The sequence below is a fragment of the Mustelus asterias genome, chromosome 22, assembly GCF_964213995.1.
Source record: "Mustelus asterias chromosome 22, sMusAst1.hap1.1, whole genome shotgun sequence".
NCBI lineage: Eukaryota > Metazoa > Chordata > Chondrichthyes > Carcharhiniformes > Triakidae > Mustelus > Mustelus asterias.
In genome coordinates this window covers 15,984,713-16,003,189 of record NC_135822.1, presented here as the reverse complement: position 1 = coordinate 16,003,189, position 18,477 = coordinate 15,984,713, and the positions used below count along the sequence as shown (strand labels likewise).

Here is an 18,477-nt window from a genome sequence, read left to right as displayed (position 1 = left end):
TTTATTACCATCTCATGAATGCTCATTAAATACAATACTCGCCAGAATCACACGCTGCCTTCCAGTTTTGTGTCACGCCAGCGAGTGATCATGCCGGTCTGAAACATGTTTGAAAAAGAGCGCGTGTGCCAGTCAGACCTCGCCACCTGCGTGTGCTTGGGTGACATTTCATTATGGCGCCTGACCTTTTCGATTTGATTTGTTATTGTCACTTGTATTAGTATACAGTGAAAAGTATTGTTTCTTGCGCGCTATACAGACAAAGCATACCATACATAGAGAAGGAAACAAGAGACTGCAGAATGTGGTGTTACAGTCATAGCTAGGGTGTAGAGAAAGATCAACTTAATATGAGATAGGTTCATTCAAAAGTCTGATGGCAGCAGGGAAAATGTTGTTTTTGAGTTGGGGTTGGTACGTGTCCTCAGACTTTTGTATCTTTTTCCCGACGGAAGAAGGTGGAAGAGAGTATGTCCAGGGTGCGTGGGGTCCTTGATTATGCTGGCTGCTTTTCTGAGGCAGTGGGAAGTGTAGACGGAGTCAATGGATGGGAAGCTGGTTTGAGTGATGGACTGGGCTTCGTTTATGACCCTTTGTAGTATATTGTGGTCTTGGACAGAGCAGGAGCCATACCAAGCTGTGATACATCCAGAAAAAATGTTTTTTATGGTGCATCTATAGAAGTTGGTGAGAGTTGTAGTGGACATGCCAAATTTCTTTAGTCTCCTGAGAAAGTAGAGGCATTGGTGGGCTTTCTTAACTATAGCGTCCTCATGGAGGGACCAGGACAGGTTGTTGATGATCTGGACACCTAAAAACCTGAAGCTCTTGACCATTTCCACTTCGACCCTGCCAGCTAATAGCAAGGAAGGCGAATCAGTTCCCAATCCGCCAGGCGATTGGGAGCAATACTCGCCCATGCATAATTAATGAGCATCCAGGTGCAGAATTGGGCGCCATTCTAACCAGCGGACAACGCAGTGTGGAACCCACTCACCAAGGCAAGTTTCAAAAGCAGAAAATTCCACCCTTTGTCTCTGGCTTCTGTCAAAAAGCCCGTTCCCTCGTCACTGTCCACCACTTCTTCCAAGTCACTGTTTCAAATCGTTCACTACTTATTCAACCCTGAACTGAACATATTCCCTCCATCACGAAGACCATCTACTTCCACCTGTGAAATGTCCACCATCCTAACCCCACCTCAGGTCACCTGTTATTGAAACGCACATCCATTTCCTTGGGTTCCTCGATAAACTCGATATTCCAATGATTCTTGGGATGATTTTCCATTTTCCATAAACACCCACCATTAAATCCCACTCCTACTCACCTCTGTCATCAATGATCTACGCCCGTCATGACACCGGAAACTGGTTGACCAATTGACCAATGCCTCAAATTAAAAATTCACAGCCTTGTGTTTAAATCCCTCTGAGGCCTTGCCCGTCCCCCATCTCTGTAACCACCTACAATACCCCGCCCCACAACCTCCCATTCCTCTGGCTCTATATTCTTGTGCTCTCTCACACTGTTGTGCCATTCCTCGCTCCTATTAGTGCCATTGCTTTCAATTGTTTAGGCCACTTAGTCTGGAATTCCCTCTCTAAATCCCTCTGCAACTCCTTTGAGACTCCTTAAAACCCACGAGTTTGACAGAGCTGTGGTCACCTGTCTTATCTTAATCATAGATTCATAGAATCCCTACAATACAGAAGGAGGCCACTCAGTCCATCGAGTCTGCACCGACAACTATCCCACCCAGGCCCTATCCCTGTAACCCCACATATTTACCCTGTTAATCCCGTTGATACAAAGGGGCAATTGAACATGGCCAATCAACCTAACCCGCACATCTTTGGACTGTGGGAGGAAACTGGAGCACTCGGAGGAAACCCACGCAGACACAGGGAGAACATGCAGACTCACACAGACAGTGACCCGAGGCTGGAATTGAACCTGGGTCCCTGGCGCTGTGAGGCAACAGTGCTAACCACTGTGCCACCGTGCCGCCCATCAATCAATGACCACCTTTTCCTTATGGCTCTGTGATGAATGAGCCTTGGAATATTTTTTTCCCTATGTTAAAGGTGAGGCAACAAAGAGCATTAAAGCTGTTGCTATGCAAATCTACAATACACATTGGCAACATTCCTTGTCTTCAAGGCCTGTAATCAACCATGACCAGGCCCTTTTGTATAAAGCAAGGGCGCCATTAAGTTAACTCACATGTCAATCCTCTGACAGCAAACTGCATTACTCACCGTATAAATCACCAGTAATTGGGTGTCTTTACCGGGGGAGTGTAATCTCTCACTTACCCGGCATCATGCTGGTGAACGCCAATGTTCTTTGGCCAATAAAATCCCGACCAATTGGATCATGGTCCCAGACCAGGAAGCGGACAAGAGCGAGTTCGGGCATGTGTAGGGTGAACACCAATGTCTCCTCCCACATTGGGTTAAACCCTGCAATCGCATAACAATTCCATCCTGTTAGATGCGCCATAGTGAATTGTCAGTCAGCCCATCTTTCAAGGACAGGGTTGTCCACCACGCATAGCTCCTGAGATCTTTAGTCCCAGTCGTGGCTCGGTGATAACCCCCCTCTCTCAGAGTTAAAAGGTCTTCTGTGCAAGTGGCCACTCCCAGAGTCTGGAGTACATTATATAGGCTGACCGTCCCCAGTGCAGCACTGAGGGAATACTGCCCTGTCAGCGATGTCATCCTTTTGGAGGAGACCTTAAACAATGTTCCCATCAGATGGACATTAAATCTCCCATGACACTATTTAAAGAAAAGCAGGGGATTTTGCCCTGGTGTCCTGGGCTAGTATTTATTCCTCAACCAATATTACTAAACTTAGATTATCTCGTCGCTCTCTCATTGCTGTCTGTGGGATCTTGCTGTGTATAAATTGGCTGCTGCTAAACTGGCCATGCGGTGCTTTGGGAAGTCCCGAGATGGTCAAAGGCGCTATGTCAATGTAAGTCTTTTTTCCTTGAAGATTAAATTTTAGGAGATGTCAAGGAGGTTGTGAATTGGACTGCAACAGCTCCCCAGATAATCAAAGGCAGAACCTTGGGCCTCCTCTTCACCTGAGGTGTTGGAGTGTTTCTGACATTCACTCTCTGTGGGTGAGGCTGGCAGAGCAGGGTGATTGAATTGTCCCCTTATCTCTGGTACCGAGAGGCCGAATGCCCACCAGCCAGCCATCCCTCTGAGGAGCCACCAGGGATTGGAAGGTGCCATCGTCCCAATGTGTCCCAGCTGGATTCCCCATTGCCGAACTCGGCGCTGGTGCTTGGTGCCACCTAGTGGTCAGGATTCTGAGCGACATTAACAGCGACACCCACACCCCCACCCCCCCCACCCACACTCACCCCACCCCACACCCCCCCACACCCACCCACTCACAACTCCCCACCCCCCCACTCACAGCCCCCTACCCACACCCCCCCCACCCACCCCACACCCGCCATCCACACACACCCATCCCACACTCCCCCACCCTCACCCCACCCCTGCCCAACCCCCACCGTCACCCACCCACACACACCCACACCCCCACTCCCACCCCACACCCCACCGACCCTATACCCTCCACCCCACCCATCCCACCCCACCCACACGCCCCCACCCACACCCAACCCCCACAGCCATCCACCCACATTCCACCCTGCACACATCCTTTCCCCACCCCATCCCCACTCCTACCCCACCCTACCCACAGCCGGTGAAAGCGTAAACTTTCACATTAGCCCCTAGGTGGGGAATGTATGTGCTCAATGTGGAATGTGGCTATTGAACAGTGGAAGGCCCCCCACTGTCGGCACATACACAAACTGAGCGACAAACTCCCCCTCTCTGTGTCAGGAATCTTGCTGATTGCTCTGACTCAGTCACTCCACCCTCACCAAGTCAGCCAAGCTGAAGACAAATTAGAATCAACACGCTCAGTGTCAAGGGAGTTACTGAGTTCAGTCTCTGGCTTGCAGCTGTTACAAAACCCAGACCGATTGCCCAGACAAACGGCGCTGTGAGCTGAATGACTCCCTGCTTCTGCTGCAACAGCAGTGTAGGATCCCAGGTGAGGTGGATCCCCTGGTGTGGTCAATCTTCAGGTATGGTGGATCCCCCTGGTGCGGTGGATCGCCTGGTGTAGTGGATCCCCGGGTGTGGTCGATCCCCAGGTGTGGTTGATCCCCGGGTGTGGTCGATCCCTGGGTGTGGTCAATCCCCAGGTGTGGTCGATCCCCAAGTGTGGTGGATCCCCAGGTGTGATCAATTCCCAGGTGTGGTGGATCCCCGGGTGTGGTGGATCCCTGGGTGTGGTGGATCCCTGGGTGTGGTGGATCCCCGGGTGTGGTGGATCCCCGGGTGTGGTGGATCCCCGGGTGTGGTGGATCCCTGGGTGTGGTGGATCCCCGGGTGTAGTGGATCCCCGGGTGTGGTGGATCCACAGGTGTGGAGGATCCCAAGTGTGGAGAATCCCAGATGTGGTGGATCCCAGGTGTGGTGGATCCCAGGTGTGGTGGATCCCAGGTGTGGTGGATCCCCGGGTGTGGTGGATCCCCGGGTGTGGTGGATCCCAGGTGTGGTGGATCCCAGGTGTGGTGGATCCCAGGTGTGGTGGATCCCAGGTGTGGCTGCTTCACTCACCGTTGTCGTCCACCACTCTGGTCTGCTCCTTAAAGCAATCGACAGCCAGGCCGATTATCTCAACCTCCACAAACGGGTCGATTATCTACAGAGGAGAAATGAGGAGAGAGTGGATTAAACTTTCAGCTGACAGCTCAGTATTGTCCATAATACACCCATCCCAATGGAAACCCCTGCCCTTTACAAACCCCCCACTGGAATTATACCCCCCCCCCCCATACACCCCCACCGAAAATATACCCCACCAAAAATATACCCCATAATATACCCATAATACACCCCCACCCATAATACACCCAGCCCAATGGAAACCCCTGTCCTTTACAAACCCCCACTGGAATTATACCCCGCCCCCATTATACATCCCCACTGAAAATACACCCCCACTGAAAATATACCCCCATCGAAAATACACCCCCACCCATAATATATCCTCACCCATAATGCACCTCCACCCATTTTACACCCCACCCATAATAAACCCCCACCCATAGGAACCCTGTCCTTTATACACCTCATCCATTCACACTGCCACCTCTCTATAGACACACCCTCAGCCATTATACCCCTACCCATTTTATTCCTCACCCCCTCGCACATTCTGCCCTCCCATTCACAGTCCATTCCCTGCGCCTTGTATGTTCAATGTCCACTGCAGTCATTGGGAGTTAACACGGTGTAAGGGGGGGGAGTATATGTGCTACACATGTAGACCACTGTTGAAGGTTTAACTTCGCTCCTTCGACACCGAGTAGGGTATATCCAGCTCCCTGCCATATGAATAAAGTTGTTTTTTAACAGCCACAAAGATAATTAATGCTCTTGGCAAGTGTTGCTGCTTCTCTTGGTGCCAGCTTCCCCACATTGGCAACACAGTGCAGCTCAGTGAGTTGGTGCCTTCCTACTTGTTTGTAAAAAGGGTGCTTCCTATTTATTTCCCTTCACTGATTTCCCTCCCACTGATCCAGCGGGCTCTGACACACTGCCCAGGGATCAGGAGCCATCCAATGTTTCATCCTCATGAATCTTTTTTTAATTCCTTCTCAGGATGTATGTGCCATTGGGAGGATAGTTTTTCCTGTCCATTCCCAGTTGCCTTGAATTGAGTGACTTGCCCCTTCAGAGGCCAATTAAGAGTCAACGAAGGGGCTGGAGTCACATATAGACCCAGACGGAGTAAGAATCATAGAATCCCTACAGTGCAGAAAGAGGCCATCCGGCCCATTGAGTCTGCACTGACTCTCTGAATGAGCATTCCACCCAGGCCCTTCCCCTCTATCCTATCCCCATAACCCAGTGCATTTACCATGGCTAATCAACCTAACCTACACATCCTGGGACACTAAGGGGCAATTTATGATGGCTAATCCATCTAACCTGCACGTCTTTGGACTATGGGAGGAACACAGTAAGAAGTCTAATCAAGTCTTAACGGTACAGACAACGTGAGTGGAGGGAGCATTAAGCACATGTTAAAGAGATGTGTATTGTCTCCAGACAGGACAGCTAGTGAGATTTTGCACATTCAGGCAGGTTGTGGGGGTTACAGATAGTGTGACATGAACCCAATATCCCGGTTAAGACTTGATTAGCTGTAAAGGCTCACATTCCAATCATTATTCATGTAAATTGAGTTTGTGTCTCTGTGCCTTGTTTGTAATCAGAACTCCCACCCACCTGACGAAGGGACAGCCTGTTCCGAAAGCTCGTGGCTTTTGCTACCAAATAAACCTGTTGGACTTTAACCTGGTGTTGTTAGACTTCTTACTGTGTTTACCCCAGTCCAACGCCGGCATCTCCACACCATGGGAGGAAACCGGAGCACCCGGAGGAAACCCACGCAGACACGGGGAAAAGTCGACACAGTCACTCAAGGCTGGAATTGAACCCCGGTCCCTGGCGCTGTGAGGCAGCAGCAGCAACCACTGTGCCACCGTGCCGTCCATAACAGGGGGGCCTACAGGTTTCATAAGAACATAAGAACTAGGAGCAGGAGTTGGCAATTCAGCCCCTCAAGCCTGCTCTGCCATTGAATACGATCATGGCTGACCTCACCTCAGCCTCAACTCTACTTTCCTGCCTGTTCACCATAGCCCTTCAAACCCTAACTAATTAAAAATCTGCCCATCTCGTCCTTACATCTACTCACTGTCCCGGCATCCACCCGCACTCTGGGGTTGTGAATTCCACAGGCTCACGACCCTTTCTCCTCATCTCTGTTTCAAATCTACTGCCCCATATCCGACCTAGATCACCCCACAAGAGGAAACATCCTCTCCACGTCTATTTTGTCAATCCCCCTTATCATCTCTCTTTCCTTCCTAAAGGGACGCGCGTGAATCAGCTGGGAGTTTCACGACAAACTCTATGGTCACTTCTATTCACAATTTATATTTCTGGATTTCTATTAACTGGATTCAAATTCTCAGATTTTCCCAGATGGCATCTGGATAAACTTTCCCTGGATTATTAGTCCAGTAACACAATCACTGTAGTGCCATTCCCCAGAATCACAGAATCCCTACAGTGCAGGAGGAGGCCATTCGGCCCATTGAGCCAGCACCGACAACAATCCCACTCAGGCCCTATCCCCATAACCCCATGTATTTGCTCTGCTATTCCTCCTGACACTAACGGTCAATTTAGCACGGCCAATCCACCTAAACGCACATCATTGGACTGTGGGAGGAAACCGGAGCACCCGGAGGAAACCCACACAGACACTGGGGGAACGTGCAAACTCCACACAGACAGTGACCCAAGCCGGGAATCCAACGATGTGCTGGTTGGGTACATTGGCCGTGCTAAATTCTCCCTCAGTGTACCCGAACAGGCGCCGGAGTGTGGCGACTAGGGGAGTTTCACAGTAACTTCATTGAGGTGTTAATGTAAGCTAACTTGTGACACTAATAAATAAATAAATAATAAGGGTGTGTGAAAGAGAAGAAGTTGCAGAATTTCACTACCCTGCCAGACACATGTGGGACTCTGGGCAGGTAATGTTGGCAGCTCTGATTGGATCTCCTTGCTGTGGTTTTGTCACATCAGTCAGATATGTCTCACCGGTGAATTATTTAAAACATTTAAAGTTTATTCATTAGTCACAAGCCAGTTTACACTAATACTGCAATGAAAATCCCCTAGTCGCCACAGTCCTGTTCGGGTACACTGAGGGAGAATTTAGCATGGCCAATCCACCGAATCCGCACATCTTCGCACTGTGGGAGGAAACCGGAGCACCCGGAGGAAACCCATGCAGACACGGGGAGAACATGCAAACTCCACACAGTGACCCAAGGCCAGAATTGAACCCGGGTCCCTGGTGCTGTGAGGCAGCAGTGTTAACCACTGTGCCACCGTGCTGCCCAGGGAAGAAATCTCCAAGGAAGGGATATAAAGGAAGCAACTGGGGTGCACAACAGGAGCTAGAACCAAGTATCAAAGGCATTCCGTCTGACTGACAGACATGTTCTCCCTGCTGTTGGCTTCTGCTTGATATTAGCTTTATCTTTGCTGAGCTTTGTAAAGATTTCTGTGAGCTGTCAATCATTCTTTGTGTTCCGCCAGTTCTTCTGGTCTCTCCGAGCCCCATTCTACCCCAGCTTGGATACGGGGCCCGTATTGTGCCTCACAGTGGTTAGCACTGCTGCCTCATAGTGCCAGGGACCTGACGCTATGAGGCAGCAGTGCTAACCACTGTGCCACCATGCTGCCCCTTTTAAACGAGAGTCCGGATGAAGGTTCTCCTCAACCCCACCGCGAGTTGTGCCACCCACCGGGTGCCAACTAACCTCTCCCCTGTCGCCCAACATGGAGTCTTTGGGTTTGGGAAGCTGTTGGCCGCTGATGATCCTCAGAACAAGCTGCTTCTTTGGCTGTCCAGTCAGCAACTCTTCCGCTGTTGGGTTAAAGGTACCTGCAGTAAGGCAATACTTAAGTAGGGACAGGTCCCTTTTATTCCTTCACCACATTAACCCACCATATAACAACAAGTTGCATTTATATAGTACCTTCAACAAGGTAATATATCCCAAGGAACTTAAGATAAAGGCAAAATATTGCGGATGCTGGAATCTGAAACAAAAACAGAAAATGCTGGGAAACCTCAGCAGGTCTGACAGCATCTGTGGAGAGAGAATAGAGCCAACGTTTCGAGTCTGGATGACCCTCCGTCAGAGCGAAGAGTGGTCAATGAGGTAGCTTTTAATGAGTTGGTAAAAGCAGGTGAGAGCGGGAGAGAGAGAGAGGGTTGGAGACATGTGGGGAGGACTTTCCAGAGCTGAAACCATGGCCGCCAATAGTCAAGTGGTTCAAATGGGGGATGCTCTCAAGAGACCAGGAGTGGAGGGATCCTGGAGGATTGCTTAGGCTGGAAGAGATTGGAGAAAGGGAGAAATGAGGAATTGCAAAACAAAGATGAGAATCTTAAAATCAAAGGAATGTGGGGGCATGAGCCATTGTGAATTTGTGAGAGCAGAGCTGATTGGTGAACGGGAACAGAGTGTGAGTTTAGATGCAGCTTAAACACAATTAAGCAGAAGGAAAATGAGTTCCTAACAAGCAGTGAATAAAAAAAGGTGATATATTGTGCAGGGACACTGAATGAGGGACCTATTAGGTAAAGACAGGGACCTGGGTATATATTGGGCAAGGGTCCAGCATTCGTGGACATATTGGAGATGAACACAGCGTGGAGAGAACATACTGAGCAAGGACACAGAATGGGGGGGACTCGGTGAGGAAGGACATGGAAGGGACACAATGAGCAAGGACAGAGTGGGGGACACATTGTGCAAGGACACAGAGTGAGGGACACATTGAGCAAGGACACAGAGTGAGGGACACACTGAGCAAGGACACAGAGTGGGGGACACATTGAAGAGGGACACAGAGTGGGGGACACATTGAGGAAGGACACAGAGTGAGGGACACAATGAGCAAGGACACAGAGTGGGGGACACATTGAAGAGGGACACGGAGTGAGGGACACAATGAGCAAGGACAGAGTGAGGGACACACTGAGCAAGGACACAGAGTGAGGGACACACTGAGCAAGGACACAGAGTGGGGGACACGGAGTGGGGGACACATTGAGGAAGGACACAAAGTGAGGAACACATTGAGCAAGAACACAGAGTGAGGGACACATTGAGCAAGGACACAGAGTGGGGGACACATTGAGCAAGGACAGAGTGAGGGACACATTGAGCAAGGACACAGAGTGAGGGACACATTGAGCAAGGACACAGAGTGAGGGACACATTGAGCAAGGACGAGTGGGGGACACACTGAGCAAGGACACAGAGTGGGGGACATATTGAGCAAGAGCACAGAGTGGGGGACACACTGAGCAAGGACACAGAGTGGGGGACATATTGAAGAGGGACACGGAATGGGGGACACATTGAGCAAGAACACAGAATGGGGGACATATTGAAGAGGGACACGGAATGGGGGACACATTGAGCAAGAACACAGAGTGGGGGACACATTGAGGAAGGACACAGAGTGAGGGACACACTGAGCAAGGACACAGAGTGGGGGACATATTGAAGAGGGACACGGAATGGGGGACACATTGAGCAAGAACACAGAGTGGGGGACACATTGAGGAAGGACACAGAGTGAGGGACACATTGAGGAAGGACACAGAGTGGGGGACACACTGATCAAGGACACATTGAACAAGGACACACCCTTGGACTGTTAGGATGTGGGGTTAAAGCCAGGCATGGCAATCTGTTTTATTTCTTCCTGTTAGGGGCAATTGCTGTCTGACAGCACAATGCTGCCCATAATCTGGCATTGAATTGTCAGTCTGAACAGTAGAGTCCATATGGACAGCTGGTGGAAGGGATTTAAAGAGCAGATTGATGCAGCAGGGACTCCTCTGGGTTTGGACATTCGACCTCGTCCACACCTGACCTGGGAGCATGACCGTGGCCAGTTGGCCCAAGTTTGACAAATGTTCCTCTCACCAGCATCGAGATCCAGCATAGCGAGCACAAATAGCACCACAGCTCCGAAATGTCCTGAGAATATTTATACCTCGGTGAGGGGCAACAACTTGAACGACGGAAATAGGTGGAGATGACAGGTTTGAAATTGTCTCAAAGAGATTTCTATGGAACAGTGTTGACTAATGCAGTCAGATTTAAGCAACTGTTCAGGAGCTTTACTGAACAGTCTTCACACTCTTAACACCTTCCAAATGATTGGTCTGCTCTGGCTTTGCCAGCCAATCATGACAAGACTGACTAACACATAGAGAAGATGTGCTGTCTGTTTGGAAGGAAAACCAAAACTAGAGGCCCATAAATGTAAGATAGTCACTAAGAAATCCTGTCAGGAATTCAGGAGAAACTTCTTCACCAAAACAGTGGTTAAAATGTGGAACTGCCTATCAGAGGAAATGCTGATGTGAGTAGTAAACTGTATTTAAGCAGTGGTGGGCAACCGGGGGGGGAAAGGAGGAGGAGGCACATGCAGTCCACAGGACATTTTGTAGACTGTTGCCCCCCATTTCTGTTTATGTAGGTTTTTTTTCCTGCCAGTATGGCTGAAGCGATACGCATGTAAAGCAAGGGTGAGTGAACTGAGGTGTGCGCTACATTGCTCACAATATTGACTGTGAGAACCGTGTGCGCCCTCTGCGTCCATAGTGTAAATATTTCTTTTGTTTTTACCATTTGAAATTAATGATAGTTCTATTAATATATAAATGATTAAGCATATAATCCCTACAGTGCAGAAGGTGGCCATTTAGCCCATCAAAACTGCACGGACAAAACTCCCACCCAGGTCCTATCCCCATCACCCCACCTATTTACCCTAGCTAGTCCTCCAGGCACGAAGGGGCAATTTAGCATGGGCCAATCCACCTAACCTTCACATTTTTGGACTGTGGGAGTAAACTGGAGCACCCGGAGGAAACCCACGCAGACACGGGGAGAACGTGCAAACTCCACACAGACAGTCACCCGAAGCTGGAATTGAACCCGGGTCCCTGGCGCTGAGAGGCAGCAGTGTTAACCACTGTGGCACCGTGCCATTTCATAACTCATTGTGAAATACTCAGCATGTATTTAATTTTATTCATGGGGTCATGATTAGTGAACAAGCCTGATTTCAACGTTGCGATCCATTGAGGTGAAGGAGGGCTACTCATGCGACACACTCACTAGCCTAGGTCACCCATCACTGCGTTCAAGGGAAAACTAGATAAATACAGTACATAAAAGAGAGAGCAATTGAGGGTTATGCTGACACAATGGCACTAGCATGGACCAGTGGGGCTGAATGGCCTGTTTCTGAGCTGCAAATTCTATGTGAAAAGGTCTGTCTGAAGGTGCAGAGAGTTGCTCAGTTTGATTGTGATCTTTGGCAGATTAGCAGCCATGTACTGGATATCCTCATTCAGCAGGACACCTATTGCAGGTGGTGTGTAATTGGAAAGCAATCTTGTACAACAAATTTGTTCCAACTCGTAACCGGATTGAGATCAGTCAGGGTCTCGTGTTTGTTCATTAGCAGTCAGCAGAGCTCCGACATTGTCATGCTATCTGTCTGGGCTGGATTTGAATGGAGGAGATACAGACGTGAGGACAAAGTCTTTCACCCAGCAGCACCTAATGCCTTACCAAATAGACCTGTATCCCCTTCAGAATGTGATCCACTCAAACCCAGGGCCCAGTGTGAACGATAGGAATATCCTCGACTCGGCTGAAGTCCAGGGGAGCTGGGCCTGGGCTCGATTCAGATTCAGCTTTCAGAGATCTCAGGGTTTGGTGTCATTTAGCCAGACCCCGCTTCCCGAGCCCCTGCCCACATGCCCCCAAAAAAAAACTCAAGTCCACCACTGTTTAAATGGATAGCAATGGGAAAATTATTCTGTAAATACTCGGAATCATTAACACATCAGACAGCTGGTGTATAGTGCCACAGAAAAATGCATATTTATGGGAGGGCACGAGGTGGTTCCATAGTTATGGCGTGGAAACAGATGATAGCTTTTTAAAAAATGTATTCATGGGACATGGGCATCGCCGGCTGGCCAGCATTTACTGCCCATCCCTAGTTGAGAGTCAACCACATTGCTGTGGCTCTGGAGTCACACGTAGGCCAGACCAGGTAAGGACGGCAGATTTCCTTCCCTAAAAGACATTAGTGAACCAGCTTTCCTCTTCCGTACCTTGAGTCATGCACTTGGGTTTAAGGACATAGCCGCAGTTCCCATTGGAGCTAAACTTGGCCCTGTTTAGCTGGAGTACTCTTCCTTCAGACTGGTAGTTCAATGCAACTGTCGGAAGAGGAGAGAGAGAGAGGGAGAATAAGAGACAAGCGGTTGTAGAATTGCACACAACACAATGCAAGGGCTAAGAGTGCCATCACGGGGTTAATAGCGACAGAAGTGGGTTTTCCGTTGTAGGGAGGCAGAGTGAACTCTATGGCGTTACTAATCTTCATAGGAAACAGCTTGGGTTTCCAATCTAGATGATGTCAGTACAGGGCACATTACAAAACTATATATCGACAGTAATAGCATATTGCAATACTCCCTATTCTGACACTTTAATGATACACTCCAGGTAAGTAGCTGTAGTTCATTCTACAGTGACCAAGAATGGATAGCAATGGGAAAATTATTCTGTAAATACTCGGAATCATTAACACATCAGACAGCTGGTGTATAGTGCCACAGAAAAATGAATATTGATGTGAGGGTACGAGGTGGTTCCAGAGTTATGGCGTGGAAACAGATGATAGCTTTTTAAAAAATTTATTCATAGGACATGGGCATCGCTGGCTGGGCCAGCATTTATTGCCCATCCCTAGTTGCCTGAGGGCAGTTGAGAGTCAACCACATTGCCGTGGCTCTGGAGACACATGTAGGCCAGACCAGGTAAGGACTGCAGATTTCCTTCCCTAAAAGACATTAGTGAACCAGATGGGTTTTTCCGACAATCGACAATGGTTTCATGGTCATCAGTAGATTCTTAATTCCAGAATTTTTTCTTGAATTCAAATTCCACCGTGATGGGATTCGAACCCGGTCCTCAGAACATTAGCTGAGTTTCTGGATTAATGGGTCAGCGATAATACCGCTAGACCATCATCTTTGTTTTATTAACAACCGTTAGGTGATTTCAAAAGAAAATCTGTTTCTGAGAAATACACAGGCCTATAAGTGTGGAAGGTTATTGCCCATTTATCAGACATTAACTAGTCGACTAGCCTCCAATATGGCAAAAGACTTGACAGAACTAAAGCACAGTACTGGGGGTTCTTTGTGTCTTCCTGAATATACCTTGTGCTCCTTATTCCCAATAAATGGGTGTACCCAGGTCTCTACGCCACTGAACCCTCTCTGACAGGTTGTAATATACAGTCACTGTTCGGCTCTGTGACACCACATGCTGGGCCCTGGCTGATACCTCCTCTTGTTAGCTCCATCTACACATCCTGGGGCACTAAGGAGCAATTCAGCATGGCCAATCCACCTAACTTGCACATCTTTGGACTGTGGGAGGAAACCGGAGCACCCGAAGGAAACCATCAAAGACAGGGGGGGAATGTGGAGACTCTGCACAGATAGTAACCCAAGGCCAGAATGGAACCCCGGTCCCTGGTGCTGAGGGACAGCAGTGCTAACCACTGTGCCACCGTGCCGCCCTGGGAGAACAGCGCCTTGTCTTTCACCAATGCAGCTCCGTAACCGGTTGCTTTGGCACAAGGCAGTTCAACTGCAGGGGTGTCACTTTCATCCACTGGCTGACTTTCCCCTCCAGAGGAACCTCCTGTCAGGGACAGGATCGGGCCATTCTTGAGCCTGTTCCATCTTGGCCGATCTGCATCTTGACTCTGTCTCTCGAGAGACTGAACATAGAACATAGAACATAGAACAGTACAGCACAGAACAGGCCCTTCGGCCCACGATGTTGTGCCGAGCTTTATCAAGCTATCCCACTCCCTATCATCCTGGTGTGCTCCATGTGCCTATCCAATAACCGCTTAAATGTTCCTAAAGTGTCTGACTCCACTATCACTGCAGGCAGTCCATTCCACACCCCAACCACTCTCTGCGTAAAGAACCTACCTCTGATATCCTTCCTATATCTCTCACCACGAACCCTATAGTTATGCCCCCTTGTAATAGCTCCATCCACCCGAGGAAATAGTCTTTGAACGTTCACTCTATCTATCCCCTTCATCATTTTATAAACCTCTATTAAGTCTCCCCTCAGCCTCCTCCGCTCCAGAGAGAACAGCCCTAGCTCCCTCAACCTCTCCTCATAAGACCTACCCTCCAAACCAGGCAGCATCCTGGTAAATCTCCTTTGCACTCTTTCCAGCGCTTCCACATCCTTCTTATAGTGAGGTGACCAGATCTGCACACAATATTCCAAATGTGGTCTCACCAAGGTCCTGTACAGTTGCAGCATAACCCCACGGCTCTTAAACTCCAACCCCCTGTTAATAAAAGCTAACACACTATAGGCCTTCTTCACAGCTCTATCCACTTGAGTGGCAACCTTTAGAGATCTGTGGATATGGACCCCAAGACCTCTCTGTTCCTCCACAGTCTTCAAAACCCTACCTTTGACCCTGTAATCCACATTTAAATTGGTCCTACCAAAATGAATCACCTCACATTTATCAGGGTTAAACTCCATTTGCCATTTTTCAGCCCAGCTTTGCATCCTCTCTATGTCTCTTTGCAGCCTACAACAGCCCTGCACCTCATCCACTACTTCACCAATCTTGGTGTCATCAGCAAATTTACTGATCCACCCTTCAGCCCCCTCCTCTAAGTCATTAATAAAAATCACAAAGAGCAGAGGACCAAGCACTGATCCCTGCGGCACTCCGCTAGCAACCTGCCTCCAATCCGAAAATTTTCCATCCACCACCACCCTCTGTCTTCGATCAGACAGCCAGTTACCTATCCAATCGGCCAACTTTCCCTCTAACCCACACCTCCTCACTTTCATCATAAGCCGACCATGGGGGACCTTATCAAACGCCTTACTAAAATCCATGTATATGACATCAACTGCCCTACCTTCATCAACACTGCCCGCCCCTGTTTGGAGACTGGCCCCACCTCCATCCTTCACAAAAGCGGCATCACATCGGAGTTCAGGTCGGGAACACCTTGCGATGGTTGTGTCTAAAGCCACCCTCTGGTGGAATTTCACGACACGCGACTGGAGTTGACCATTGGGTTGGAGGGTGAGGCGGGAGTGGGGTGGGGATGGGGGGCCGGGGGGGGAAGGGGCTATGTTTCCACCCTACCTAGCTGGCAGCCGGCATTCCAGAAGGGCTGAGGGTTAAAGTTACTGGAGTCCACTCGGTAGGAGGAGGGGTAAATGCGGGAGAGCTGCTGCTGGTTCATTCGGACAAACTGCTGCGGCTTTTGCTGGAGGAGCTGGTGGGTTTTGGTCTCGCTGTACGAAGAGACCTGCCAGCTACACAACACTGCGGATCAAAGCAAAGAGATTAGAGATCTAGAGAAACCGGGAGGCACAGAGCGCACCCCATCCCGCCACCCGCTATTCCAACAGGTGATATCCCTCGGGACGCACTGGCCTCTGTCTCTCCCCACTCCCCCAGTTCTCTTCCTCTCCCTCACCGAAGGCACAAACCCATTCTGGGACCGCGTGGTGTCAGTCAAGTTGCTCATGCGTCAACTTATCGGCAACAGCAGGCTTCATTTCAAGTGAATCTGATCTTGACCTCACCCAATCTGCCGGGACTCCCATCAGACAGTGGGGCCACTAAGTAGAAACAAGCTTGTCATAGAATGATGCCAGCACAGGAAGAGGCCATAGATCTCCTCCTTGAGTGTTTACCCAATTCCCCTTTGACTGGGCATTCCCTTCCCCTGGATCAGGGGTACAGGGACCAGATGTCGCAGCTCAATTGCCAACTGAATGAATTTGGCTAACTCTGCACCGACTGGGTCCTCTGTGCTATCACAGCTTAATACGGCTCCTGCTCTGCTCAAGACTGCAAGAAACTACAAAGGGGCGTGAATGAAGCCCAGTCCACCATGCAAACCAGCCTCCCGTCCATTGACTCTGTCTACACTTCCCGCTGCATACTCTCTTCCACCTTCTTCCGTCGGGATAAAGATACAAAAGTCTGAGGTCACGTACCAACCGACTCAAGGACAGCTTCTTCCCTGCTGCTGTCAGACTTTTGAATGGACCTACCTTCACACTAAGTTGATTTTTACACCCTACCCTCTAGCTATGACTATAACACTACATTCTGCACTCTCTCCTTTCCTTCTCTATGAACGGTATGCCTTATCTATATGGTGCGCAAGAAACAATACTTTTCACTGTATATTAATACATGTGACAATAATAAATCAAATCAAATCAAATCCAACCAAATCAAGTCAAATCAAATCAAGGAATGTGAATGGTGGTGATAAAGGATGGGAATGGTGCAAATAGCATCCACTAAGAGATTAGAATGTGTAATTGGCAGAAGGCTTTTCTCTCATTGGTTTGGGAAAGATTTTTAATGAAAATATCACCTCAAAATGTTATTTTCTCTGAGCCTTTCAAAAGGCCAAAAAGCATCCAGCCTTTGAGTGAATGAAGTGTGGAAATAGGTTGATAAACTCTCCCACCCAGTGCCCACGTTTCTAAATAAGGCACTAAATAAGCCCCCGGTACGGCGAAAGGAGCTCTTCCATCTGCCAAATTGGACAACGGTGAGCAGTGCCCGCACCTTCTCCCTCCACATGCCCAAAATGGATGCCCCTGAATTTGTACCTGGCATCGTCTATCTGCGCCTGCTCTCAAACCTTGCTCACCATCCCAAGTACAATGGATTTTCTGTGGAAAGACAAGGAAGCCCAGCTCACCTTCAGAGTCAATGTCATACATCCCGACAGACTTGGTGTACTTCACCAGATCCGAGAGGGCTCGCGACAGTTTCATGGTCTTCTTCTGCCTGCCACTCCTGAGAAAAAAGGAAGTGCATTGAAAGATCCTGCATTTATATAGTGCCTTTTGCTACCTCGGAGGATTTCAAAACGCTTTGCAGCCGTTGAATCACGTTTGAAGTGCTGTAAAGCTCTCAGAACTGCTGTAATGTAGGAAAACCCCCGCACCCAATTGACACACAACAAGCTCCCAGGAGCAGCAATAAGATAAATGACCGGGTAATGTGATTTAGTGATGTTGGTTGGGGGATAGACACAGGGGAGGACTCCTCTGTGGGGTCTCTGAAATTGTGCCACAAATTATTTTTCCACCTACTAGAGAGAGCAGAGAGACCAGCAATTTAACATCTCAATTCTGCCCTAACTGATTTCATGCCCGGCGGCACAGTGGTTAGCACTGCTGCCTCACAGCACCAGAGACCCGGGTTCGATTCCCGGCCTCGGGTCACAGTCTGTGCGGAGTCTGCACGTTCTCCCCCGTGTCTGCGTGGGTTTCCTCCGGGTGCTCCGGTTTCCTCCCACAGTCCAAAGATGTGCAGGTTAGGTGAATTGGCCATGTTAAATTCTCCCTCAGTGTCCTCGAACAGGCGTCGGAGTGTGGCGACTAGGGGATTTTCACAGTAACTTCATTGCAGTGTTAATGTAAGCCTACTTGTGACTAATAAATAAATAAACTTTTTTTTCTAAGAATAAAATGTAGCATGCTTGGAACAAGGAAAGGCCATCAAACCAATTCCCTTCTTAGACCATGACGAACCAACTGTACCATGGACAAGCACATCTGAATTGTTGAGGAAAGGTTTTGCAGAGTTCTTCACTGCCACCTCACTATTCCACATACCGTCAAAGCAACCCTAC

General features: G+C 49.1%; 1 protein-coding gene across 1 annotated transcript in view; it reads right to left on the bottom strand.

The window, feature by feature from the left end:
- The window catches only part of LOC144510244 (1-phosphatidylinositol 4,5-bisphosphate phosphodiesterase eta-2-like), an 84,351-nt gene that overhangs the window by 46,061 nt on the left and 19,813 nt on the right, over positions 1-18,477 (bottom strand). Inside the window, exons 6-11 of the mRNA XM_078239738.1 lie at positions 17,539-17,627; positions 15,954-16,136; positions 12,850-12,957; positions 8,450-8,574; positions 4,659-4,743; positions 2,319-2,465 (exon numbers count right to left, since the gene is read on the bottom strand). Of these exons, the coding sequence (XP_078095864.1) occupies positions 2,319-2,465; positions 4,659-4,743; positions 8,450-8,574; positions 12,850-12,957; positions 15,954-16,136; positions 17,539-17,627 (737 nt within the window). The remainder of the gene's footprint in view (positions 1-2,318; positions 2,466-4,658; positions 4,744-8,449; positions 8,575-12,849; positions 12,958-15,953; positions 16,137-17,538; positions 17,628-18,477) is intronic.